This window comes from Octopus sinensis, linkage group LG20 (genome assembly GCF_006345805.1).
Source record: "Octopus sinensis linkage group LG20, ASM634580v1, whole genome shotgun sequence".
Lineage (NCBI taxonomy): Eukaryota > Metazoa > Mollusca > Cephalopoda > Octopoda > Octopodidae > Octopus > Octopus sinensis.
Window position 1 is genome coordinate 23037563 of NC_043016.1, and position 27691 is coordinate 23065253.

The following is a 27691-nucleotide window of genomic DNA, read 5'->3' on the forward strand; positions in this document are numbered from 1 at the left end:
TATATATACACATGTATACACACACACACTCAAATTTATATAACAGCGAGGCACAATATGCTACCATAAAGGCAAAATATAATCATCACTGAATGTGATTAAGGCTGTCAAGACACCTACATTTCTAGAAATAAAAGTTAAAATGCTCTTAATGTTGTAGGAAAAGCAAATATGTAAACGTTTATGCTGATAAGCTACAATCGCCCCAAATACTGGTTGAAGAATTCTTTATCATTATCATCATTTAGCATTCATTGTCCATCCTGGCATAGGTTGGATGGTTTGACTAGGGCTGGCAAGCTGAGGGGCTGCACCAGACTCCAGTCTGATTTGGCATGGTTTCTATGGCTGGATGCCCTTCCACTCTGAAAGTGTAATGGGTGCTTTTATGTGCCAGTTACGTTACACTGGCATTGCTCACATTGCCTCTGTAAGGCCCAATGCTCAAATGATGCTTTAAATGTGCCAGATACATGATGCGAGCATCAGCCATGACTACAATTTCACTTGGCTTGATGGGTCTTCTGAAGCACAGCATATCACCAAAAGTTATCAGCCACTAGTCATTGCCTCCAAGAGGCCCAACATTTGAAGATCGTGCTCCACCACCTTGTCCCATGTCTTCCTGGGTCTACCTCTATCACAGATTCCCTCCACAGAGATCAGCACTTCTTTACACAGCTGTCTTCATCCATATGCATCACATGACCATACCTCTCTCTCTATATATATATATATATAATGTAGTGAAGGCAGATGGCTCAGTGGTTAGGGTGTCATGCTTATAATTGTGAAGTTGTGTGCTCAATTCCCGGACTGGGCTGTGTGTTGTGTTCTTGAGCAAAATTCTTTATTTCATGCTGCTCCAGTTCATTCAGCTGTAGAAACAAGTTGTAACATCATTGGTGCCAAGCTGTATCAGCCTTTGCCTTTCCTTTGGATAACATCAGAGGTTTGGAAAAGGTTGGCTGGTATGCATGGGTGATTGCTGGTCTTCCATAAAAAATCTTGCCTGGACTTGTGCCTCGAAGGAGAGCTTTCTAGGTGCAATCCCAAGGTCATTCATGACTGAAGGGGGTCTTTACTCTTTATACAGTGTACAATAGACTTTCTCTCAGTTTCTGTGTACTAATTCAACTTAATATGGTATTGTTCTGCTTGAAGCTGCGGCCAAAGACACCATGCAGGGGGGACCTAACCTAAAATGTTGAGGCTATAAACATAGCCATGCTTGCCTGTGCACAGACACACACACACACACACACAAACACACCAGTTTTGCAATATATATTAAGGTATTTCAGTGCTACTCATGTTAAATAATAATTTTATTTGTTGTTTATGGTAGTTTCTTTCTTTCATTTAATACCAATCTTCCAAAAGTCGCCAGCTCTGTCTGGCCCCGTGTCGGTGGCACGTAAAAGCACCATCCGTTCGTGTCCGTTGCCAGCATCGCATGGCCCCGTGCCGGTGACACGTAAAAGCACCATCCGTTCGCCAGCTGTCTGGCACCTGTGCAGGTGGCATGTAAAAAACACCCACTACACTCGCGGAGTGGTTGGCGTTAGGAAGGGCATCCAGCCGTAGAAACACTGCCAGATCTGACTGGGCCTGACGAAGCCTTCCAGCTTCACAGACCCCAGTTGACCTGTCCAACCCATGCTAGCATGGAAAGCGGACGCTAAACGATGATGATGATGTATCATTTAATTTAACCAGAGGAAGATTTCAACTACAGGACTAATTACGATAATCCTTGCAAGTTTCAATAAAAGAATCATAGGTCAGCAGCTGTAGTCAAAGGTAACAACAAACTGGTCGCAGAAAGCCCTAGTCTAAAACATATTGAGTTTTGAAAAGTTATGTTTTAGAAGTTTAAATTCATCTAAAGTGATTTTTTAATGAAATCTGGTGAGATCATAGTGTAACAGCATAAGAAAAATTACCACACCTCCACACATTTGAGATTGTCCTGTCAATGAGATTGCATATGTCCTTGATGGTACTTATCAAGGGCTTAAAGAACAAAAAGAAACAGTTGAATTGAACAAGCTTGTTGATAAATATCATTCACACATTTGAGCTGCTGTTTTGTAATTCTTTTTTTAAATTACCTATAAATACAGTAGGCAAGATATGGCTGAGTATGCAAAAACCCTTTACAGAGCTGTAATCTGAACGTTACACACTCATATATATATATGACTAGTCAATAGAATATCAAAACAGAATGAATCATATCAGAACCAGATAACCTGTGAGCATGCAGTTATAGTAGTCACTCATTACTCCATTTTAGTAATAAGCTCTACTTGCTCATCACTACCACTGCCACCATATATCCTAATGAAATACCCACAATTCAAATGGTTGTCCTATTACATGGTACCTATTTATGGCTAAAGAGACAAAGCTAGTAGTCTGAAATCCAAGACCATCAGTATGGTTATCTAATAATGCCTAGAGTTACACTATTTCATCTCGGTATATTTATTATATGTTAAACAAACAGGAGAAAAGAGATTGTCATAGAGGCTGCCTCATTTACATGTTATCAAGAACTACTTTGGACAAAGTACAGAAATTAAATATTAAAAACACACATTAACAGTGATAAATTAAAAATATTGAATTAGTAAATTTTAATTCAGCAAAATAGAAAAAAAAACATAAAAAGACACCAATAATCAAAATTCAAATCATAATAAATGACCCTCAACAGCAAAAGGTTGACACAGTAGTAGCAGAATTAGATTGAATTTGATTAGAAGGAAAGTTTCATTTTCAAAAGCTGGTTCTTTAGATATATCCTACATCAAATGGTGTTGGTAAGGAAAATAAAATTTTTTTGATTTGAAAAACTGTACAAAAATCCAAACCACATGCAGATAAGTATTTTTTCTTTTCTTCATAAATTTTCAATAGTAAATACAGTCCAATACTGCTATTTAAATAATGTACCAATTTACCTGTAAGAAAGGAAACATGGTTTTTCTTAAAATCCACCAAACCCTATTAAAAGCAGACTGGTTGGGTTGTAAATATCCTTCAAATGCACCAAAATTTATCCCCAAAGCCTTTTAAGGAGTATTAAGATTATGGAAAGTTTTTATGAAATTGTAAGCAAATATAGTCTTTTTTGCCAAGACCATGTCAAAAAGATGGAAACCCTTTAGTCTCAGACAATTAACATTGGTCCACAAAAGCAAAGCAGAACAAATTACACCATAATGATTGGCACTCAGCCACAATAACAAAATACACATTCATTCTGAGCACACCAAATTATAGAAGTACTCAAAGATGACACTATACCTTGCACCCAGAAACAATGTTATTGTCAAGCCATGCAAATAAAATAATAATTGAAATTAAATTTGAAATAAAAAAAATTTTCAATTTTAAAATCACTAATAAATTCTTGCTGAAAATAATTATACTCTCCCCTAGCTACCAATCAATAACAATGACAAATACACAGAAGAAACGTGTAATATACATATCATCATCAGTATTTAACGTCTGTTTTCTATACTAGCATGATTTCAACAGCTGGATGCCCTTACTAATGCCAACTACTTTATGGAGTGTGCAGGGTGTTTTTTACATGCCATCTGCACAGGTACATCTACGTAGCACTGACACAAGTGTATTTTACATGGTACCAACACCTGCAAGACAAAGACCTCTCAGCTGGGAGGGGGAGTGGGAGAACAGCCATAAAGGAAATGACTATGTCTGGATGGCCACGATTTTACTTACAGAATCTGATTAAATTAAAATGTCCCATATTTTACATGTCTTCAAAGAAGCAAAGCAAGTGGCTGGTTTATTGACAGGAAACTAGCAACATTACTACTCATATCAAGAATCTTTTATAGAGGAGCAAATGTGTGTATGTATGTATATATATATATATAATATATATATATATATATATATATATATATATATACACACACACACAGGGTGATTGAAAAGTAACCCCCCATATTATAATACTTATAAATTATTTATTAATTGTAATTTTCTTTTTTTTTTAAAGTATGAGAATTTAATCTGTGATATATTTATACCAGATTCATTACTCTGTTTGAAATTTATTGAGCTTTACAAACATCGCTAAATAACTTACCCTGCAGAAGCATGCTCAGCTAGTGGCATGTTACGAAGTTTGGAAACCTGTTGTGCAAAGATGGTGGAAGACCACTAGAGGAATACATGCCCAAGTTAACACAAAGATGATCAAGAATTGTCCCGCAAAACTCATGGCTACAGAGTCTGTAGCTTATACTTGAAGAAACAGTTACCCTTCCAAGTCCAGTGACCTAGAAACAGTACAAGCAGTTCAAGAAATGCTTATACGCAGCCCAGGAAAGTCAATTCAACAAACAGCAAGGGAAAGCGGGGCTCTCCTTTCACACAATACGAACTGTGCTCAAGAAGAAGCCTAAATGGCATGCTTTAACCCTTTAGTGTTCACATTATTCTGCCAAAATTAATCCCTTTTTTATCCACATTGTTTTGAACTAATCAAGCATTATCTTGTAGCTATGAGATTATGATGAGGTAGCTGTTAATTTTTAAAATGATATTGTAGGGTTAATGTGAGAGACCAGATCTGGCCAGTTTGAACATAAAACAGGCAGAATACTTCTGGCCGGTTTAATTGCTAAAGGGTTAAAGCCACACTACTGCCAATCACTCTCAGCTGAAGACTGCAACATTTGCATGGAGTTTGGGGAGACTATGCTGGCTTTGTATGAAAATTGGCATCATCTCTTTAAAAATATCCTCTAGCTCAGTGGTTCCCAAACTTTTTGGGGTTGGTGCCTCCTTAACACCCAGGTCGCATTCCTAGCACCTCCAAGCCAACTAACCATCAAACATAGACCTGTTTCTGAAGCAAATTCAAAGCAACTGTATTTAACGAATAAACCTTAACCTAATGAATCCATTATTTTGTTGTTTCTACATGAATTGCTACTCCATTATTGTCCCACTTTTCTTCAACACCCGCTTGGAGCTTTCCACCGTCCCCAAGGGAGCAATGCTGCCCACTTCGGGAACCACTACTTTAAACTGATGATTTCATGAACAATCACAACTGCTATTGTTGGGCAGGCAAGGATCTTGTTATCTTTGACAAAATGCAGAATTCACCCTAAGTAATGGTGTGGGATGACTTTGGACAGGATTTCACAATACCATGAATGCTGAAGGGTACCTCATTATGCTGCAAGATGAGATCTGGCCAACTATCAGTGCTTGGGGGAATATTGAAGATTTGATTTTTATGCAAGACGGTACCCCTTCCACATTTTGTTCTTGTTAGTGAATGGCTGAAAGCCCACTTCCCTGAGAGATAGATGGGTCATCGTGGTCTAAATGAGTGGCTAGACAGGAGTCCTGACTTAATATCCTGTCAATCCTTTCTTTGGCGTTGGTTAAAAGGAACAAGTCTACTGTACCAAAGCAAAGACTTTAGAAGAACTTGAAGGGCAAATACGATTAGTTATGTCTGTCATCCCACAAGAGTTCCTGGTGAAATTAGCTGGCACAATTTCTGGTCAACTCAAGAAGCTGGTGCAACATCTGGAGCCCATGTCAAATTTTAAATAAAACCTCATATGAAAAGCTTTCTTCTCATATACTCTTTTTACTTGTTTCAGTCATTTGACTGCGGCCATGCTGGAGCACCACCTTTAATCGAGCAACTCGACCCCAGGACTTATTCTTTGTAAGCCTCAGTACTTATTCTATCGGTCTCTTTTGCCGAACCGCTAAGTATCGGGGACATAACACACACCAGCATTGGTTGTCAAGCAATGCTAGGGGACAAACACAGACACACAAACATACATATACGACGGGCTTCTTTAGGTTTCCATCTACCAATCCACTCACAAGGCTTTGGTCGGCCTGAGGCTATAGTAGAAGACACTTGCCCAAGTGCCACGCAGTGGGACTGAACCCGGAACCATGTGGTTCATAAGCAAGCTACTTACCACACAGCCACTCCTGCGCCTATCTATTTTTTTTGTAAAAATTACAATTGATAAATAATTTATAAATATTTTAAAATAGGGTGTTACTTTTCAATCACCCTGTAAACACAAACACACACAATAAAATCAGTGACAGCGAGTGTGCATAGTTAACATGTACAAAGACAATTTTAGCAGAGATGACACAGATTCTGGTTTCTAGATAGATAAAATTAGCTCATACACAGTTGAGGGCTAACTTGTCATATCCAGATATCTAGTTGTTTTGTAAAGTCATTTTAAAGATATCCATAAACCAAACACATAAAAGTAGTCAATGACCCATAAAGTTCTATATTGCAGAAATCTTAACCGAGACAAAACTGCAGCTTAAATAGCATTGTTACTTCAGTGTGTCAAAAACTGGAACTAAGAACTTTTCTGTGCAAGTAACAAAACTTAACCTTATTTTAGAAAGAACTTTCCACTTGCACCATGTTTGTTTATTTATTGTTTTATCAAATAAATTTCTCTGACCATTTTCTCCCTCTAATCTTTAAGTTAAAAGGTATCTAATACTTTAGGATGTAAATTAGAATTCAGAGTCATTATTTATTACTTATTAATAATTAGGAAATCAATGCCCAGGAATTGATATCTTGTAAATATAAGTGGAAACACTTGTGTAATCAATCTAACTGTATTCAATCTACCTTGGCAGATGAAAGGACATAACAAATAAAAGCCAGTCACAATGTACACCAACGATCATTCTGTCGTTTCAACAATTTCATCCAGATTCATGCAATTGTTATATTATGATTCTTTTTATAGACTAACTGCTTTATATCAGAATCTCTAGTTTCTAAGAGGATCAAGAAAGATTTATATAGACAAAAATCCTAAAATAAAACTAGTCAAGATTGACCCTATTACTTAGCCCAAAGAAAGGGAATATTGAGATATTGGTGAAATGAAATTTCAAACAAAATAATAAAAAAATTCTTTAAAAAAAAATCACCTTTTTACCACAATTTGAAGAGATAAGAGGCTTTTAATGCTCATGTCTACAAAGAAATATTACCAATCAAATATTGCCCAATTTATAAACATGGATGGGATAGAAAATGCATATTTAATAGATATGTATGAATATATATGAGGGTCATTTATTTTCAAAGAGCAACAATTGACTAGCACTCTAAAGAAGCCTAACAGCTTCTTGGAATTTATATCAAGAAAGAAAAAAGAAGCAGAAGCAGCATTTCCAATAATAATAAATACACACCCACAGACCAAATGTGAAAAAGAAACTTCTCAGATTTACTATTGCTTTGATAAACAAAAGCATTGAAAAGAAAGAGGAAAAAGAAAATGAAGGAAAAACTAGCAAAAATACAAGAGAAAATAAAATAAGAAAAAGTATCCTGTTTTGCTCTAATTCTAATATTTTGCATAATGCTCAAAATATTCCAAGAATAAGACAGAATTAACAAAAGTTTTGAATTTTAAAACTGAAGCAAACAATGAGAGATTTGAATAAATTGTGCCATATAATGATCAGAAATAATGTTAAGTGCCTGAAATTTCATTTAGAAACATTCCAAAATAGCCAATTTTGTTTTTCATAAATGGCAGATGCTGCATTACAAGAATTTAATAAAACATTCTGAAGGAGACTCTGGAAAAATTGATTGAAAATTAAATCTAAAAAAGCACTAAAAACTACTTGAAATGAATAGAAAATAATTACATATACTTGGGTTTTCTATCCAGAAATTAAGAGATCTGAGCACTGAAGCAATATTTTACCTTGATATCCAATTAGAGAAGGTAATGATTTCATTAAAAGAAAAGGTAATGAATTCATCAAGAGGAAAAGAAAGCAACAGCAGCCTAACAAAGAAAATCAAGAGTAGGAAGATTCTAAGAATAATGGCATGCACATGCTTCTCTGTCAAGAATAGGAAAAAAAAAATTTTAATCTTGTGAATGAAAAGAAAAATTAAGCTAATCATATTCACTAAAATTATGGACCATAATCTTACAATGACTTTATCAAGACAGAGTCAACCACACAAATAATATTGAGAGAAAAGGAGTGAAAACAAAACCCAATTTTTGTAAATTTTATTTAAAAAACTTCCCACCCCATAAAGTCTTTAGCAGTTTTAATCTGAAATTATGAAGAAAAAGCTAAAATATTTAGCTAAAGCATCATTTTTAGTTAAGTGCATAATTCATTTTCACAAATAACATGCAAATAATATATTTCAAACAAAATAACCATGCATGTTTTCTTTGAAGATATTCTTTGTTTCTTTTATAAGAACCTGCATTATAAAAGTGTCAATCAACTGGCAACAGCATCTACATTGGCACATTGGAAAACAGGTAAGATACAGACTCTCCGTTGTGAGTACGCCGTACAGCCTCAGCTAAAATCATCGATATATCAATACACTGAAAAAGGGAAAGAGAAAAAAAAGAAGAGTATCAAAGAATTTTGTGTGTTAGGAAGCTAGCCACTGGAGAGGTCATTTCAATAACAGATCATTCTGATGAAAATCTAAATGGTCAGCCAATAGAATGAACAAGACAGGAAACTAGTTTATTATTTTTACCTATTATGAAGTCTAAACATCTTTTAATCTATCACATTTCTTAGAAAAGTTGGGATGTAAGAGTAATGGAAAGAGAAAACCATCAATAAGTGAACAAAGTTGAATGAATGGATGAATGAATGTTAAGATGTTGGTATCAAACTTAATACCAGATGGAGAAAATGACAGCATAGTAGAATACATGAGAAGCAATTTGTATAATGTGTTACATATAGATCAATATGTAATAGATTCATATTAAAGATGAGGGGAGGGTTGTGAAACTAAAGTGACTCATTCATTACCGAAGTTTAAAAAAAAAAACGAATAAAGGGTTTAAATAAAAATTAAATGATTAATGAAATGTAAAGATAAGACATTTTCACAATTACAGAGAAACATATATAGCACATTTAACTGTAAAGTAAAAATAAATTTAAAAAAACATTGAAAAGCAAGAAACAAAATTTGCTTGAGAATTTAAAATCTTAACTGCAGATCCTACCTGAATTTTTGGTGCTTGTTTCATCCTTTCATCTTGTGGTATTGTGTTAGTAACCACAACTGCCTCAAACTGAGAACTGTTAATTCTTGAAATGGCTGGGCCAGAGAAAATACCATGAGTGCAAATAGCATACACCTTAACTGCGCCAGCTTCAAGCAACCTGAAAAAAACATAGGGCAAATTGATTCCAAGTGTCACAACCTATCGAAAAAGAAAACCAAAGAGGTTTTGAAAAGTACTTCCCCAATCACTTTAAAATATTGAAAAAATTCAAACTTGATCATGCACAAAAATATGAATAAAGCAAAATTTAACAGAGTACAGAACTCCTCCCAAAATTCAACATTTCTTTCTTTTGTTCACCAAGGTTTGGGATTGGATTACCACATTGACTGGCTTGGGGATATAGTTGCTACAGAAAACACTTGCTCAAAGTGCTGCACAGTGGGAACTGAACCCAAGACTGCATGGATTGGAAAACAAGCTTCTTAACCACACAACCACTGCACCTTGAACTCCAGTGATATAAATTTGAGAGAAGCAAGATGAAAAGAGTGTAAGGTTTAAAAAAATTATACAAACAGCATTGCAAATATTGAAAAACACTTACTTTCCAGCAGCATGACAAATAGTGCCACAAGTGTCTGCCATGTCGTCTACCAAAATAGCAATTTTGTCTTTGACATCTCCAACAAGAACCATTGAAGCAACTTCATTAGCTTTTTTCCTTTCTTTATGAATCAGGGCAAAATCAACATTCAACCAATCAGCTATGGATGTAACACTGGTAGCAGTAAAAAAAAAAAAAAAATTTTAATCAATAATTAACAAGAGATTCTACTTGCAAGATATAGCAGCTAAAACCCTATCATACCACTTTGTCACAACACATAGGAAAAAAGACATGATGGAAGGCGTGACTGAAATACTTTTGATCATTGGTCTGAGAGAGCAAGGCTAACCTGTAGTTAAACAACAATAATAGAATGGAATATGCTTCTCAAATACACAAATAACCAATGAGGTACTTTCAGTGAATTTTTAGCATCTGTGCTAGTGGGGCACTAAGAGCACCATCAGAGCGTGATCATTGTCTGAGCAGGTAACTGGCTTCTGTGCTGATGGCGCATAAAAGGCACCATTCGAGCGTGATTGTTGCCACAGCAGCTAACTGGCTTCTGTGCCGGTGGCACGCAAAAGGTACCATTTGAGCAAAGTCGTTGCCAGCACTGCCTGACTGGCCTGTGCCGGAGGCACGTAAAAGCACCCACTACACTCTCAGAGTGGTTGGCATTAGGAAGGGCATCTGCCAGATCAAGATTGGAACCTGGTGCAGCCATCTGGTTCGCCAGTCCTCAGCCAAATTGTCTAACCCATGCTAGCATGGAAAGCGGACATTAAACGATGATGATGATGAAGACCTCATGACATGTCTATAGCACAGTCATTTTGTTTTCAACAACAAAAGCAGCATGAAAATATCCTCCCTTCCACCCACAGTGGTAATGCTCCTGCAAGTTCTAGATGGAAGTCAACAAAACTACTAGATGCCAATAATACACTGATTCAACAAGTTCCTTCATTTGCAAGCATTAGCTGAGAAGAAATTACTCAGATAAAGACAGCAGAATATTTTACAGGATAAATTTCCATAAAAGACCGACTGTAATGATGAGTCAGATTGACAACAAGCCTTTAAGGTTAGTTTTTCTTATTTAGTACAGACCTCCTAGACTATATTAAAATTTTGAATATTAAATATAGATGCCGACCACCAAGACTATTGCTGCAATTACTACTACCACTCACCGTTTTGCACCACCAGCATCAGGGGAAACTATTGTGCAGTTCCTCCATTCAGGAATGTTACTTTTGATCCATTTCAACACAGCAGGTTCAGCATACAAATTGTCAACTGGTATATCAAAAAATCCCTAAATATAAAAGAAATTATTCTTGTTAATTAGCAACAACAGAAATCCTATTTCAGTAAATGTCTTAGATTCTTTTCAGTCATAAAAAAAAGGTTAAAATTTTACAATACAAGAGTATGAAGTATGAAAGTAAGTGAACTGAGTGAAGTAAAACTTTTGGCTAAATGTTGAGAAAGAGTAAAAGAAATAGAAAAAGAAAGATGAAATTAAGAGTAACGATAATGATATATATATAAAAAAAGTATTTACCTGAATCTGAGAAGCATGCAGATCCATTGTGATGATGTGATCAGCTCCAGCAACAGAGAGCATGTTAGCAACAAGTTTTGCAGATATAGGGGCCCTGCTCTGAGAAAACAAATACAAATTAGTGACAATAATTTCAAAACAATACTTAAAAGAATCCAACATAAAAATGTTAACAACAAATTCAGTATTGAAATTTTTAAAATTCTTTTGAGATATTAGAGAAAATGTCAGTTATGTTTTAAATAGAATAATGGAATGTATCTTGTTTAGTGAGATAAGTAGATTAAAATTTTTTTGTATCTGAGAGAGAGAGAGAGGAGCTACAAGAGAAATAAAGGAGAAACGAATGAAAAGAGCAAGTGAAAGAGACCATCTAAACTAGTTGCTTTTTCTACCTGAAAATATTTCAGATACTTGTAGAATCATTTGTCATACCACTATGAAAATGCTTTCAGAAGTTTAAACAACTGTGTACAAGTCCTCGTAATTCATTTGAGCTCCATAATGATAAACACTGAAATGTGAAGTAAGCATTAAACCAATTCTTGTCTCAGGGCAGAGCAAGCGGAATTATAACTCTTGAGCTTATGCTATCTTTAACTTACTATAAACCCAAGTGTTCATTAGAAATACTGACCCTTTTTCCTCTGCTGCCAAATGAAGAATAACTCACTCAAATATTTATTACATCAATGAAGTAATGACAACAATTCTATTAGTTGTTTTATGGAAAGGTTGAAAGGAGCTAAATCCATCTAACCAACAAGAACGCCAATGTAGTAGTAACCAAATCTCCCTTAATAAAAAGGTTGCACTGGATATTTTCCAAGATACATTATACCAGGCAAAAAATTAAATCATTAAAAAGTCATGCTCAATAATTAATAAAAATCAATAATTAATTCTAGATCTGCAGATCAATTAAAAGAACTGGGACAGCTACAACTAAAGCCAAATGATTAACATTTTGCTCACCAGCACCCACAAACGTTGACAAATTAATGATAATTTTATTGACTTTATTACACCAGAAAATATGCAGATAAAAAGAAACATGATCTAATAGTGGCTATGGCTCACAAATACTAATTGCAAGTTCAGAATTTTGTCATCAAAACAATGTGGTTGCTAAACACCACCACAGCCTAATAAGAGAGAAAAAATATGGAATAGATTAGATGAGTTCAGAGGGCTGTTCTATTAACTTCTTTCGAATAGATGTAAGACTAAATTTTGTAGGAGAGCAGGTGTAGTGTGGAGAGTAGGTGTAGTGTACTGTAATTTACAGCTGCTTTGTCATTTATTTAGTTTGGTATAGCAACTTAATTAAAATGTGTAAACTACATCTAATTATCTTAAAATTCTTTAACTCAGTTGTTGCATATTATCTTTATATAGTTTTGATTCACCTGGATAAAGAACTAGATTGACCAAGTTGGGATCTGCACAAAAATGCATTATTTACATCAGTGTTTCATATACATAATACAGTGAGTTGCAGAACTTTGTTGAAAAGAAATATTTCCAAGCAATCAGGACAAAAACTCCCTTCAAGAATGCTAAAACAAGGCAGATAAGATCAGTTGATTAGTGAATCAAATATTTTCAAAGCCAATGGATAGAACAGGCATGTTTCAGCCTAATTCAACTCCTCAGCAAAGTATATTGTACTCATATGCTCTCATTGCTTGGATAATCTAGGTTGATTGAAGCTTTCCAACTCACCAAATTACATATTTGACCTAACTTTGTTTTTATTGAGTGTGCAGAGTGATCCTCTGAAGTATTTTGCCTTCAACCACATTTTGGCTGATACAAGATATTTAGTGTAGTGTGACACTAGCATTTCTATCTTGCTTTACTGCCTCCAAAATTTAATCCTTTAACATTTTGTCAAATGTCATAATTTATTCACATTGTTTTGAATTAATAATGTATTTTCTTATAGCTTCAATATTTCAATGATGTGGTTATATATTTATAGAATATCATCCTAAGGGTAGGTGTGAAAAGCCATATCTGGCCAATCTGAACAGAGAATAGATATATTTTGACCAGATATGGCCAGTTTAAATGCTAAAGGGTTAACACATTTTACATGTAAAATAGAAATATTGGTGTCCTTACTTTGTCTTTCTTATCTTGGCGAGCATATGGAAAACATGGTATGACAGCAGTTACTCTACAAGCAGAAGCAATCTTGCAAGCATTGATCATGATTAATAATTCCATCAACATGTCGTTGACTTCTCCACATCCACTCTGTACGATGTAGACATCTTCACCACGTACAGACTCTCCTATCTCCACACTGAAATAGAAAAATTTTTTTTTAAACTTTGATAAATAAAAGACTTTACATTTTCTTAAAAAATCAATATACCAACAGATCATAAATAAACAAATGATCAATGGAACTGCTGCAGAAAGACACAGGGACAGATTAAATTAGATGCTTTATATTTGGTTTCAACATCTCCTGAGCACCAACATATATGTGACCATCATGAATGAATCTAAATTTCTCAGAAGCATTATTGGGACTCTTACCTTCAGAAAAAGTTTATGTGGAGGAGTTCCAGGTGACTCAAGAGAATTAAGGAACTCTGCTGGGTAATGGATAGCTTGATTTTCATCAAGGACTGAATCAATTGATTTGGACTCCCTAATGACTGATGGAATCTTATTCATTAATTCATGATTAATCCTTGATACTGTCTCATTTTTTGGAGCAAGAATTACCCTTCCACACAACCATTTATGTGAATTATAATTATTACTTAAGTCTGGCAATACTCTGTTCTTCAAATTCAGTTGGGAAATTCCTCATGATAGCCATATGAGCCAAACTGATATCACTGTTCCCATCAAATGGTACTTTCTCCATTTCCTGATTGGAGGAGCCAGGTTGAAAACTGTTTTGCACATTGGTCCCCATGGAATAAAAGTCACACATTAGTATTAAAGGAGAATTTCAGTACTTTATTCCATAGGTGTGAAGACTTAATGCATGCTTTTATTTCATCAGATCTTGTTCGTCTGGGAATAACATTCACTACCAGTCATTCTTGATAAAACTAATGTAACTCCTCCCATAGATTTATTGTTGCCTCTGATGTCCTATAACATCTTACCAAGAGCTTCCATTGCACCTCTATGTGGCATGGTGCATTCATCCCAAATGATCAGATGGCATTGGCACAATGCTTCTGGTGAAGCTGAATCTGCATATGTTACAAATTCAATTGTCATTTGTGACCAGGTCTGCTGGTAATTCAAAAGCAGAATGAGCTGTTTGTCCTCCTGGGAGAATGGTGACAGCAAAGCCAGATAATGGTACAGCAACTGCAATTCTTTTCAGTTACCTCACCTTGGAGAGAAGCAATGTTACAAATTCATGTTTGTTTCTGGTGTGGAATGCTGCACGCACACACAGATACATGTACATACAGAATCAAACATCAGATGAAATGGACGTGTGTGTGTGTGTATGAAGGAACAAGTGAAGGGGTGTGTATAGATACATACATACATAAATAAATAGGCAAGAAAGAAAGAGAGAGTGCCACTTAGACATCACTCACTCTCACACACATGCACATACATAGAAAAAAGATGTATGCATATGTAATTATTTATGTACATATACATGACAACACACCCCTTGAATCACACATGCATAAATGTATACAAACGTACATACAAAAACGTGTGTGTGAGAGAGAGAGAGAGAAAACATTGCAAACAATGAATGAGACAAGAATGAAAAAAAAATCGTATAAATAAAAGCATGTTAAAAACTATCTTGTACCAAATATCTAAATTTGTTAACTTCATAAATATTTCTTTCAGTAATTTATTGCAGTTGTTTACAAATAGCAAACATTAAAATAGAGAGTGAGAGATTTCACTGTTTTTACGTCAATACCGGAAGCTGACATTGAGAAACCGCTTTAAAGAAGTGAATCATAAATATAAAGTAATATTTTGTTTCTTTTGTTTTTAAATCAAACAAAGACCCTACTATATGCCCAAAGTCAAATTATTCGTGCATCAGAAGTATGGAAGTAATTGCTGAAGCCGTTTTCACGTGAAAAGCAAATACACACACATCTCCATTTTATATATTAGATTAGATGAATTTGAGTAAGGATGGAGAATAGGGATTAAATAAATGCAGGTGGATACTTATTTAAGCTCTCTGTGAATACAGAACCTGGCTAATGAAATTGCCCAGTTGATATTATGGCAATTTGTGACAAGTACAATTTGTAATCCACAGTAGATCAATTATTTTCAGTGTATTAATCACAGTATATCAGATCAAATGAAAGACTGATTAAATATGCAAACTGCAATATGCAGTGGTTGCATTGTGCTAGGCAATTTGAAGCATGTGTAAGATGAAAATAAATTGTAGATAATGCATTTACATTCTTTATGTTTATAATTATTTATATATATATTATTCCTAATGGCTTTAAATATATATATATTGATTATATAATCACCTAATCCACTGCTCTGTTGTCTCAACAAAGACTTAATAAATATTGGCTAAAGACTATTCAATGTTCACATCCCGCTTTCGAAATTTCTTCATGATAAAAGTATTAAAATCGTTTAAAGTTTAAATTACTAAAGCACAGAAATATGGTTTTATTTTGTTTTTCCCAGGACTGCATATCAGATATACTTGTTAATTGCCAAGTTAGTTGTACATTGCATTTAATATGTAACAGCCAAACATATGAGCCTCAACATTATCGCTTGAACTGCTAGGAAAAGCAACCTAAATCCATCTATTGTATCCTGATAAAATAGAGATACCTTCAATAATGCAGTACTATATGCAGTCTGGCAATTTTTATTCTCTGCTAAACCAATACTGAACTTGGTTTAAGCAACAACATAATGGTTATTTATTCACATTGTTTCAAATTAATTCTGCATTATCTCATAGCTTTGAGATTTCAATGATGCAATTGTTTATTTTTAAAATGACATAAGATAGGTTTAAGAGGCTGGATCTGGCCAGTTTAAATCTAGTCTGGACATAAGAATAATTTAAACTCTCATAAACAAAATAAATACATATCTAGAGACAGGTGTATGTAACATCACTTGAATGCTAGATGACTTTGTAAAATCCAATATTTACAGCATCTTCCTCTTAATCATTTATGCTGACTAACATTATTTTCCCTAAATCCACAGCAGTACTCAGTATTTGCTTCACAAATTTTCCAAACTTTGATCCATTTCATGGGCTTTCCTGGCATATACTGTTTGTTTACATTCTGCATAACAGTTTGTTTCTGCAGTGATAGCTTCAAACAAGCATACTGAAAAAATAAGTCTAACAGTTTCACTTCCTAGACCATGGATAGACCTCCTCAGAAAAATTGCTAATAAAAACATTTCTAAAGTTTTTACTTCATTCCAATGTAAAATCGTCTTGGCTGTTGCTATTGCCGCTTTCAGTTTCTTCAGAATCGCTGCTTTCGGTTTCGGATACAGAAATATCCTATTCATTCTAGTACACCATTCTTTTTCTTGATAACTCCCTATTTTCTGTTGAAAAACCTTTAAATTCGGAATCACTGCTTGATAGTAAGAAACTCCTATCCATTTTCAAAGTTGATAAAAAAAAAAATTTAAAAAAAGACGCCGAAAAAATGTGGAAAAAAATCTCCCAAAATTCACCGAGTTCAGATATCACATTAAACAATGTCGGATACTATAACTCAACTATTTACAAAGTGAAATCACATATTTTCACAAATGTGCTAAAGAGATTTGAGCTTAAATTGACATTTAAATAACAATGGGTCTCTCGGTCAATTACGGCTGGGTTAGTATCGAAAGGGTTAATAGTGTTTTATTCCTGTCCACTCAAATAAAAGTTTTAAGTCTTGGATAAATGGATTTCTGAAAATTCTTAGCATCAGAAGTCGAATACTAAAGGCAAATAAGGAATAGATACTTTGTGGCTCTCAATTTCTGGCAGAAAGAGAGCTCAAATCATAAGGTAATAATAGCAGTAGCAGCTGTGAAGAGTTCCAATTGAATTGGGTCAATGAGGAATGGATGTGAATTTCAAAAGGTATAATTTAGCCAAGACAACTATCTTACAATAAACTGGTTACAATATTGGTTCTGGGGCATCTTAACTATTCAGGAGGGTTACTTTGTACACTGGCACAGAATGTGGTAGCAGAGGGGTGTTTAATAATCATAACCCAGATGACATCCAGTCTCCTTGAAGTGTAAGGGAGTTATAGGCTGAAACACTTGCATGAAGGGGGCTTCTTGGAAGACCCTCTGCTGTTCAGCTCTTTGCAGTTTCATACTACCAATAAGCTGCACTCAATTATTATCTTCAACTAATAAAATATTGGTTTTCTCAACAACAAGAGACCCTACCTCTCTCACAGGTAGGCAAATTACTACAGAACAACGCTCAGAAATCACCAAGAGATAAAAATCAAATATTCTAAACCTAAGTTGTTCTCTTTTCTTTAGAACTTATATTTATTCTTAAATCTATTGAATAGTGAATGACTAAAAAAAAAAAACCACAACTCAAATCTTGTAATGAAATTCTTAGTCAGAAAAATTAGTTTCAAACTTGTTTCAAGAAAAGTACAAATGCCTCTTGTTCTTTTTCTGCACTAACCCACCTGACAAGAGCCAAGTCTTACTTTATATCTGGCAAAGAAATTACTTTCTACAAGTCATCTTGGCACCAGACTAACATCTTGCGTTACTTTCTACTGAAAGATATGAACAGAACACTTTTAAGCTGTATATTCAGAGTGGTTTAAAACACTCATTCTCTTATATTTAATACCTGCTCTCCCATGTAGACATGAACTGATTTAGTGATGTCATCCTTCTTTGTAATCAGTGATCACCCTATCAAACAATTTCATAGCAATACACTGTTGTTGCTACTTGAAATACAATTAAATATATAAAGCAAGGATAACACATCTCTAACATATAGTAAAAACAAAAGATAGACAGTAATTATTATCAACAACATATGACTAGGAAAGTGATAAGCCATAAGAACACCTAAAGCAAGAATTAGGATGAAGCAGCTTTGTCATGTTCTGTAAGGTTGAATATATTCAGACATATAGTCATGAAGACAATGGATGTGGGGCCAACTATCACTGTACAATGAAGCAGTAGTGATAAACTGAAATATTGTCTGATCATACCAAGCCGTTGGCCATAAAGATGAGAACATGTTCTTGATGCTTGTTTCACATATATCTATGCTAAACAATTGCATTAGACAAGTGGGTAATGCACAGATCTTGTGCAGGAGCTACGGTTATTCATAGTGTTAATGAAGAATAATGTTGCCTTTGCTTCAACAACACCTAGTTGCTAATTATGAGGTAAGAGGAGGAGAATGAGGAACAACCACACAAGTTGCAAACCTGTAAGGTAGGTTTGTGCAGTATTTTAATGACGTATTTCTAGTCTTTGCAAGCTAACTGTCCAGGTTTCCTTCCTCAGTTATAACTCTGCGGCATTAAGCAATTTGGGTTTAATTGTGTAATAGGTCAGGTATATCTTTATGAGTAATGCCCTTGTTTTCATGAATAAATTACTTTTAAAAAGAAGCAGGTGCAAACACCTGAATATATATACAAAAGAATACCTTTAAACACACTACTGCACATACAAGCTAGTTTTTGTAACTGAGACTTAAAAAAAGAAATTCATCTGCATCTGTAACTGTGGCTACCTAATTATTTAAAGATTTGGTAGCAACAGGTAAGTTTACTACGAAATTTTAATCAAAATCATCTAAAAAAGATAATAACTAGCTGGACCCATTAAAAATTCATGGAAAACAAAAAATGTAAAGAAGTTTCAGGTGTGGAAGCAAGGATTAGAATTGAAAGGTCTTAGACTCAACCTAGCAAAAACCAGTCTTAATAAGTAAGAAGGCAGACAGGCTACAAACCATCTTCAGGTAGATGGCCCTGCTCAATCTGTAGAAAAGGTGTAGGTAGAAACTCTATAAGATGTACCCAGTGTAAGTTATGGACACATAAGAGATGCAGCTATATCAAAGGAAGGCTAACTGGGAAGATAGTTTTTGTGTGTGGCAAATGCTCAGGAGCAATAAACACTGAAAAAGTACAGAGAACAGCTTCCATCACATTTCGTTACCTAGCTTTCGTACCATGTCAGTAGCAGGGATGGATGCTCTGAAAATGTAGCTACTAGATGAAGGCTAGCCTGGGCAAAGTTCAGAGAGCTCCTACCTCTGCTGGTGACCAAGGGCCTCTCAATCAGAGTAAAAGATAGATTGTATGACGCATGTGTGCTAACAGCAATGCTACATGGCAGTGAAACATGGGCTGTGACTGCTGAAGATATGCATAAGCTTGCAAGGAATGAAGCCAGTATGCTTCGCTGGATGTGTAATGTCAGTGTGCATACACAACAGTGTAAGTGCCCCGAGAGAAAAGTTGGACTTAAGAAGCATCAGATGTGGTGTGCAAGAGAGACGACTGCACTGGTATGGTCACGTGTTGTGAATGGATGAGGAAAGTTGTGTGAAAAAGTATCATACCCTAGCTGTTGAGGGAACCTCTGGAAGAAGCAAACCCAGGAAGACCTGGGATGAGGTGGTGAAGCACAACCATTGAACATTGGGCCTCACCAAGGCAATGACAAGTGACCGAGACCTTTGGAGATATACTGTGCTCAAGAAGACCCGGCAAGCCAAGTAAGACCATAACCGTGCCCTATGCCAGTGCTATATAACCAGCCAGATCAGATTGGAGACCGGTGCAGCCTTCTGGCTTGCCAGCCCTCAATCAAACCGTCCAACCCATGCCAGCATGGAAAGCAGACGTTAAACAATGATGATCTGTAAACAGTGTACTGGCGCCATGAGAAATGTTTATATATTATGACCGGCTGTCTTTACGTTCTAAGTTCAAATTCTGCCGAGATCAACTTTGCCTTTTGTCCTTTCAGGGTTGATAATTAAGTATCAATCTAATCAACTGAGGCTCCCTCCCCACAAAAATTTCAGGCCTAGAAAAGTATATAGTGACAGTTACAGAATATAGAAAGTAATGTAACACCAATGACTATATAATCCAACCAAAATATCTGTTACACAAGCGTAAACGGAATTATTAATTTAACCTTAAAATATATCGTACATATTCAAAGAACCTTAATGTACAAATTGAAATGCAGTAGAAGAGGGACATAAAAGAAGGGAAAGAGAAATTGACACCCAATATTTGCTGTGTATGTATCTATGTATAAACTTTTCTTTGGATTTATGTATCTACTGTCTCTCTCACTTTGTCTTCCTGTATCCCTCTTCTCTCCTCTCCCGTTTTTGATGTAACAATGTGCGTATCTACTTCTCTTGCTATGCGATAAACATTTAAAAACAAAATGAACGCCGTCACAACTCACTGTCTCTTTCACTTTGTCCCTTTCTTTCTCTCTTATGTCCTATCTAAAACATTTAAAAACACAAAACAAACGCTGTCACCGTTCACTGTCTCTTTCTCTTACTTCCTCCCTGAAACATTTAAAAACACAAAACGAATGCCATCACCACTTAGTTTCTTTCACTCTTTCTCTCTCACACTCTCTTGCTTTGCCACTTCTTTGTAGTAAAGTGTGACGCACACAACAGGTATGTACAATAACAAAAAGTTAGCATATTAATATTATTGGTGGTTTTTAATACAGGTGCAGGTCCAGTATTTTGAAAGGAGGGGATTAGTTGATATCTCCGACTCCAGTTCTTGACTGGTGCTTAACCTGGAGAGATAAAAGGCAAAATTGACCATGGCAGGATTTGAACTCAGAACATAAAACATTGCAACAAATATCAGAAAGCAATTTTTACCCCAACTCTTGAACAATTTTGCCAGCTAACACTTTTCTCAAGTATTTTATTATTCCACAAGTCTATACAAGATCTAATATCAGTTTCTGTTGACAAGCAATATGTAAAATAATGTTATCAAAGGTTTGTCTGTTTGGGTTTTTTGGGGAATGGCACACTGTCTTCATCCTCACTAGCATCTGCTATTCCTTCTGTCAACAGTTGATATCCCATGTCATCCAGAGCCTTGTAGCCAGATTCTGAGGTCTGTGATATTTGCATTTTCTGTCCTTGGAAGTATCTCGTGAATCCATCAAAATTTCTGCCTCTACATAATACAGAAGTTCAACCCCACTACCATGCATTGACTAGAGAACTAATTTTCAGTGCCTTCCATGAAATTGCATGAGAGAGACATAGAAGTGCAAGACACACTCCAATTTTAAAAGCACGTATTCAAGAAAAGATTTTTATGCTGCCAAGTGGAAAATGAAAATTGTTGACTTTTCTTTCTTTAAAAACCAAGGATCTGGATTTTAATCGTTTAAAATTCATTTGAATCCCTCGTGATCAGCTCCTCAAGGCCTCTGCAGTCGACCCAATGAGATTTGCAAAGCATTTTCCCTGGTGCTTTAACAACCCACCACTCTTACAACAATAATAAATAATAGCGGGCAATCCAGAAAAATAGTACAATCTGTTTCTTGTTAGCCAGTCTCCCTGATACCTAAGACTGGGATAGACTAAAATCCTTCTACTGTCATGCTCTCTGTGTTTGGGTATAGTTAAATGGTAAACAGAGAGGTGTGTGATTATAACATTACAGGTACTTATTTTATCAATTATAATATTGCATCTTCTTAGCCTAGTGCTTTACCAGCCTCTACGAAGTTTTACATTCTAAACTTCATTAGGCAAATGATTAAGCTTCATTTTCAAAGTCATAATATTTTGATGGCCTTGTATGGAAACATCCCAATTGATTGAACACCATTAATATTTAAATGATTCATTTTATGAATCACTTTAGTATTATCATTCATTTTATGAATGAAAAATGATTCATAGAGAAAAGTGAGAAAAAGGACAAAATTCAAAAAAGTAAATCTTAAATTTACTATAGTTATCATCATTTAATGTTCATTTTTCTATACTGGTATGTACTTTGACTGTTTGACAAGATCTGGTGAGCCACAGGCCTCCATTGAGCTTCATGTCAGCTTGGCACAGTATGACGCCCTTCTTAACACACACACAAGGTAAATTTCTAAATTAGGTTGGTAGGGATGTTCAATCCTGGAGGGTACCGCATTCACTTTTACCAGTTAAATAATGCCGGCTAACCTCTGAGAGTGTAGAAAAACTCTAGTTGTTTTACTATCCCTCAGTAGATTTTCATATCAACAAATCCATTCTCTATAGACTGCATGTTGTTGGTAGAGAAAAAATGATAAATTAATAATTAAGGAGAACAAGAGATTTATATATACAGTTTTATTCTGCAGTCAATCGCTTATTTCCATTTCTGCTGCAACTAGGTGCACACTGCAAAATTCTGCATCTGGTGTTAATTGCCACTTGTTCAGGGTGCTATTAAATGCATTTCAGATCCCATCAGAACTAAATACAAATTCAACCAAAGTATTTCACCCACGTGGTGTTAGTATTCTAAAAATAGCCTAAACCTCTGACCTTTTCATCTCTGCTGGTTAAAAAAACAAGTGACTAACTAGCTGACCAAGAATGGGTCACAGTCAGCAAATGTATTTTAGTGGTGAATGGAAGTATATTTTGTATTAGGTTATTTAGTGTATGTTGATATTATTCTTACTATGATCATCTGTATCACTACTACTACTACTACACTTATTATATAGGGCAGGAAGCAAACTGCCTTTCTAGCAAACCCACGTGGGTATGAAAGAGCTGAGATGCAGAAACTAAACACATCTGCTCTGAAGCTCAAATTAATTGACAACTGTTTGTATATTTTGCCTTTCATCCTTTCAGGGTTGATAAAATAAAAGTACCAGAGACAATATACAATCCACTAATCTACCTCTTCTCAATACTGCTAGTATGGCGGTGAGGTGGCAGAAGCGTTAGCACGCGGGGCGAAATGCTTAGCGATATTTCGACTGTCTTTACGTTCTGAGTTCGAATTCCGCCGAGGTCGACTTTGCCTTTCATCCTTTCGACGTCGATAAATAAAGTACCAGTTGCGTACTGTGGTCGATCTTAATCGACTGGCCCCTTCCCCAAAAATTTCGGGCCTAGTGCCTAGAGTAGAAAAGAATATAGCTAGTATTCTGCCCAAATTAGAAACCTTTATTAAGGAGTAGAGTCGTTAAATTGTTAAAGCATCTGACAAAATACCATTTAGTTCAAATCCTACCAAGGGCAACTTTGTATGAATAGCTCATTCCAGCTAAAATGCTGGACTTGTGCCTAAATTAGAGACTGTTATTATTTTGCCATAGTAAATTTTTCTATCTCACTTCTTTAAAATTATAATTATTAAAAACAAGAATCCTACTGATAAGTAACATATTTTTACATTTATGCGAAAATCTTAAATACTATTTTTGTTTAAATACTGATCTAGTGGCCTGTCTTAAGAACTGACACGTAGAAGTGAACCAACATTTATTTGATTATTTATTATACTTCCGTTCTTTTATAATACATTCTTATGTATTTATGTGTGCGTGTGGTTAACAACAGTCTCATGGAATACCTTCATGAATACAGGGACGTTATGCCATTCCTGGGAACCATGCACTGCGTAAGTTCTGAGATGGCGATGGTAATGCGGAAATAAAAAATTAATTGGTGTTGTTATGGATACTTGAAACACTAGTGACCTCTTGTGAAGGACTTGTAAAGCGTCAGTGCTTTTGCAAATGACATCAGAGGTTACTGGCCACGAAATCGATAAACAGATGACTAATTCAGCGACAAATATATTGCTATCTCTAGTGTTATATATTACCAAATTTATAATGTGTACCACAAGTTGTCCGATGATAAAACATTGTTCGTAACTTTTATGTAATCTGATCGGATACTAAAGATATAGATACATGCCTATGTTTCACTACTTATATATGATCCAATTTTTTTTAATCATTATCAGTAATTGCTGCCGATCAAAGGAGCAGTCACACTTGTGCATGCTAGTGTGAGTGTATGCATATATAAAAAAAAAAAAATGACAAACCAGATACGGGACTTTTTTTTATTTTTTTTATTTGCCCCCTCGTGGACCCTCGGACAATGTATCCGCAATTATCCATATTTCCCTACGTTGAACTGACTCAACACGAGTTGGATGAAAATTCAATTTGAGGAGACCTTCACTGTAAATTTAAGTATTATACAACGAAAATATTTAATAGTTGAAAGCATAACGCTTCCCTTCGTTCATTTTCCAAGTACTTCTGTTAATTGCCAAGTAATCGGAAAACTAAACTTTCACTTTCTACTTGTCCAGTCTGGTATTTTATCGATTTTTTCATTTTATTGAACGACCAAATTCCAACTTAGTGCTGTAAGGGATATAGAAGGTGTTTATGGAAATGTCACCTACAAATAGCCATCACAAGGTATATAATAAGTATAAACCCAAGACTAGAGTGAAATAAGAGTCGAAGACTTGCTCAGTGCTACGTACTGATATTGAAATTAGAACCACGCGATTGCGAAAAGTAAAAAGATAAAACAACTAAAAACGCATCTATTATTTTTCCCTGTTATCTTAAAACAGCCCCATTCCTTCTTAAAAATTATCTCCGAACTGCCTTGTAATGAGCACACGCTACTTATGGTACCATGTGACAAAGACAACCCCCCCCCCTCAACGACCATTTAAAAATGGCTTCAGCAATTACAGTTTTTTTGGTAAACAAAAATACCTACCGTGAATTTCATTAAAATGCATATAGAAACGAACAGAAGATAATCTACAACAGTTGTCTGATGAAATCAAAGAAGTGAGATAGTATATGTGGTCGCTCGACATACTAGAAATAGCTGTGGTTATCTATCTACCTCTAAAAATCAGCTTGAATTCTTTCAAATAACAACACATCGCCTTAAAAAGGGGGAATATTATCTATGAACGACGTTGAAGAGAAGTAGAAATAAAAATAACACAGACAGGAAGGTTATGGCTGGAACGTGTGGATCATATGTCTGCTCTATTAGCGTAGACGTGGAGGAGGCTTACACAATCAAGTAATCGATTACACACACACACACACACACTATATATATATGTATATATACATATATATAGATATACGCGCGCGCGGCGTGAATTAATGTTTTGGCAAATGATCCGACTGTTGAAACAGTTACGACGTGGAAGAATAAATATATATATATATATCGTTGTCTGAGGTTTCACAAGTTATAAAAAAATATATAATAGAATGGGTATATATCCTATATGCATTACACACATAATGTCTAAGTATTATTTCAAATATACACATTACACTTTAATAAAAAAATTCCTCTGCATATATGTATCTGATATAAACATACTATAAAACTACTACTACAGTATATCCCACGTTTAGTCATAGGACACGCAGAACTGCATGGAGGATAGGATATTTGATATGAAAATGTATACATATTCATGCTTTTTTAAAAAAATCTACGTAGTAAGTGTGTACGTGTGTGTTTGCAAAACAATCAGTGAGCAAGGTGAGAAAAATAAGTAAACCAATTATATTTGGTAACGCAGCATGTGTTGGCGTCAAAGACACCACTACCTTCTTCATCATCATCATCATAAAAAACAAAATATTCGAATATTATCAGAGATAGCATTAAGTTGCAAGCTATCGTGTTTCCTATACACTCTAGAATTATGATGGGAATGTGGTTGATGCATAGAAATATGATCTGAAGACCTGGAGATGTAAACCAGCCAAACTATCCTCTCATGATTAACAGATTGTAGAAATTGAGGAAGAAGAAAAATATAATGAAATGAACAAGCGCGTGCACGCACGCACGAACACAATTTATATAAAAGGTACCATGCATGAATTTCTCAACGCTTGAGCCACTTTTGGAACTTTCTACTAATTAAAAATAAAAAAACATTTATTTATTTAAATAAAAAGTACATAAATATATATATATATATATATATAAACGCACAAAAATTATATTTACCTAAAATGAATAGATTCAAAGGCAAGAATGAAAGTATAATTCATAATTTAAATTTTATTTACTTTTTTGTATTACGAACGATAATTTTTCATTTTACCGAGTGAAAACGAAAAACAATTTTTGGTCGGTCCTCGTTCAGGTATTGACAATATATACAGCTTACATTGCACAACTGCACGTGCGTCTGCATTAAAATTCACGTGCGTGCATATTAAAATTTATATTATACATAACATTAATGTTTATCATATATATATAGATACACACACACACAAGTTTCTATATTTACATTATATTTTAACACCAAGAAGGGTCCACGTGTCGTCCCAAAACAAAGAAAAAATATATACTGTAAAAATATAAATAGAACACGACATACCAAGTTTCTCCATTGCTGAATTTCGTTGTGACAACCTTTCCTTTATCAATACCGAGTCGGTCGCAGACTTTCCTGGTTAGATCGGAATGCGAAGTTCCGCTGAAGACTTTGATATTCGGCATGTTTCGAATTTCGGAACCACTGCTGGATGATTTCCTGTCTTTTAGTTTAGACGTGCCCGGCATCTAATTTCAGCCTCTTCTGAATGGGTTCGTAGCTTAACAGTTCCCCCCGAACAGAAGCGCTGTCTCCTGTATAAAGAGAACAAATAAAGTAATACAAGTGTGTATGTATGTATGTATAACTACACACACATATGTTTATACGATATTTTACACTTACATACACAGGCCTAGTGGTGGCGGGAGACTTCGAAAGAGAGAGAAGCTTATTGGTAGATAAATAATAAAGCGCGAAAACCATTCAGAAAAGAAGAAAGAAGTCGTTATTCATCAAGTGAACGCGGAGAAGATGATTTTAACGTTTCGCAACGCTAAAAATAGCAGCAAAACTTTTTAATATATTAATATAAGTTCATGAAACCCGTAAAAGACGGAATGGTCTGAATCGGTATGCCTTTGATTAAAAGATCAGCTACATAACTGAACAGGTTCGAAGACCGATGCAATTAAAATCTTGATTTTATTAGTTGCGACTGGAAAAAAAAATTATATCATGTGAAATATTGATTTTTTTAAAACATTTTTTTCTTGCCGAAGCCTAAGTAGTCCGAAACCAGATGAAGATATATTTTTTTTTTTTTAATGTGTAAAATTATACATAAGTAATAAGAGACATTCTTAGTGGGGGTAGAGGTAGTGTGGCGAATTATATAGTTTAATCTGTGGTAATATGAGACGTTTGAGGACAGCCGGACTGGCAATAACATTATTTCTGTCATCACTGACATCTCACCTCGCCGAAATATAATTATCAGACGACGATCGAGAGGTTG

General features: G+C 35.1%; 1 protein-coding gene across 4 annotated transcripts in view; it reads right to left on the reverse strand.

The window, feature by feature from the left end:
- Positions 1-27691, reverse strand: part of LOC115222635 (ribose-phosphate pyrophosphokinase 1) — a 95207-nt gene that overhangs the window by 6888 nt on the left and 60628 nt on the right. Inside the window, exons 1-8 of one of the 4 annotated variants that reach the window (XR_003882740.2) lie at positions 27079-27232; positions 26737-26987; positions 13406-13589; positions 11279-11377; positions 10905-11029; positions 9706-9879; positions 9096-9255; positions 8275-8450 (exon numbers count right to left, since the gene is read on the reverse strand). Coding sequence is in view for 2 of the 4 variants with exons in the window: in XM_036511738.1 (XP_036367631.1) it covers positions 8358-8450; positions 9096-9255; positions 9706-9879; positions 10905-11029; positions 11279-11377; positions 13406-13589; positions 26737-26921 (1020 nt within the window). In the remaining 2 variants the exon portion in view is untranslated. Of the gene's footprint in view, positions 1-8274; positions 8451-9095; positions 9256-9705; positions 9880-10904; positions 11030-11278; positions 11378-13405; positions 13590-26736; positions 26988-27078; positions 27234-27691 lie in introns of those variants that run through there. The other 3 variants (XM_036511738.1, XR_003882739.2, XM_036511739.1) reach the window with 3 other exon arrangements.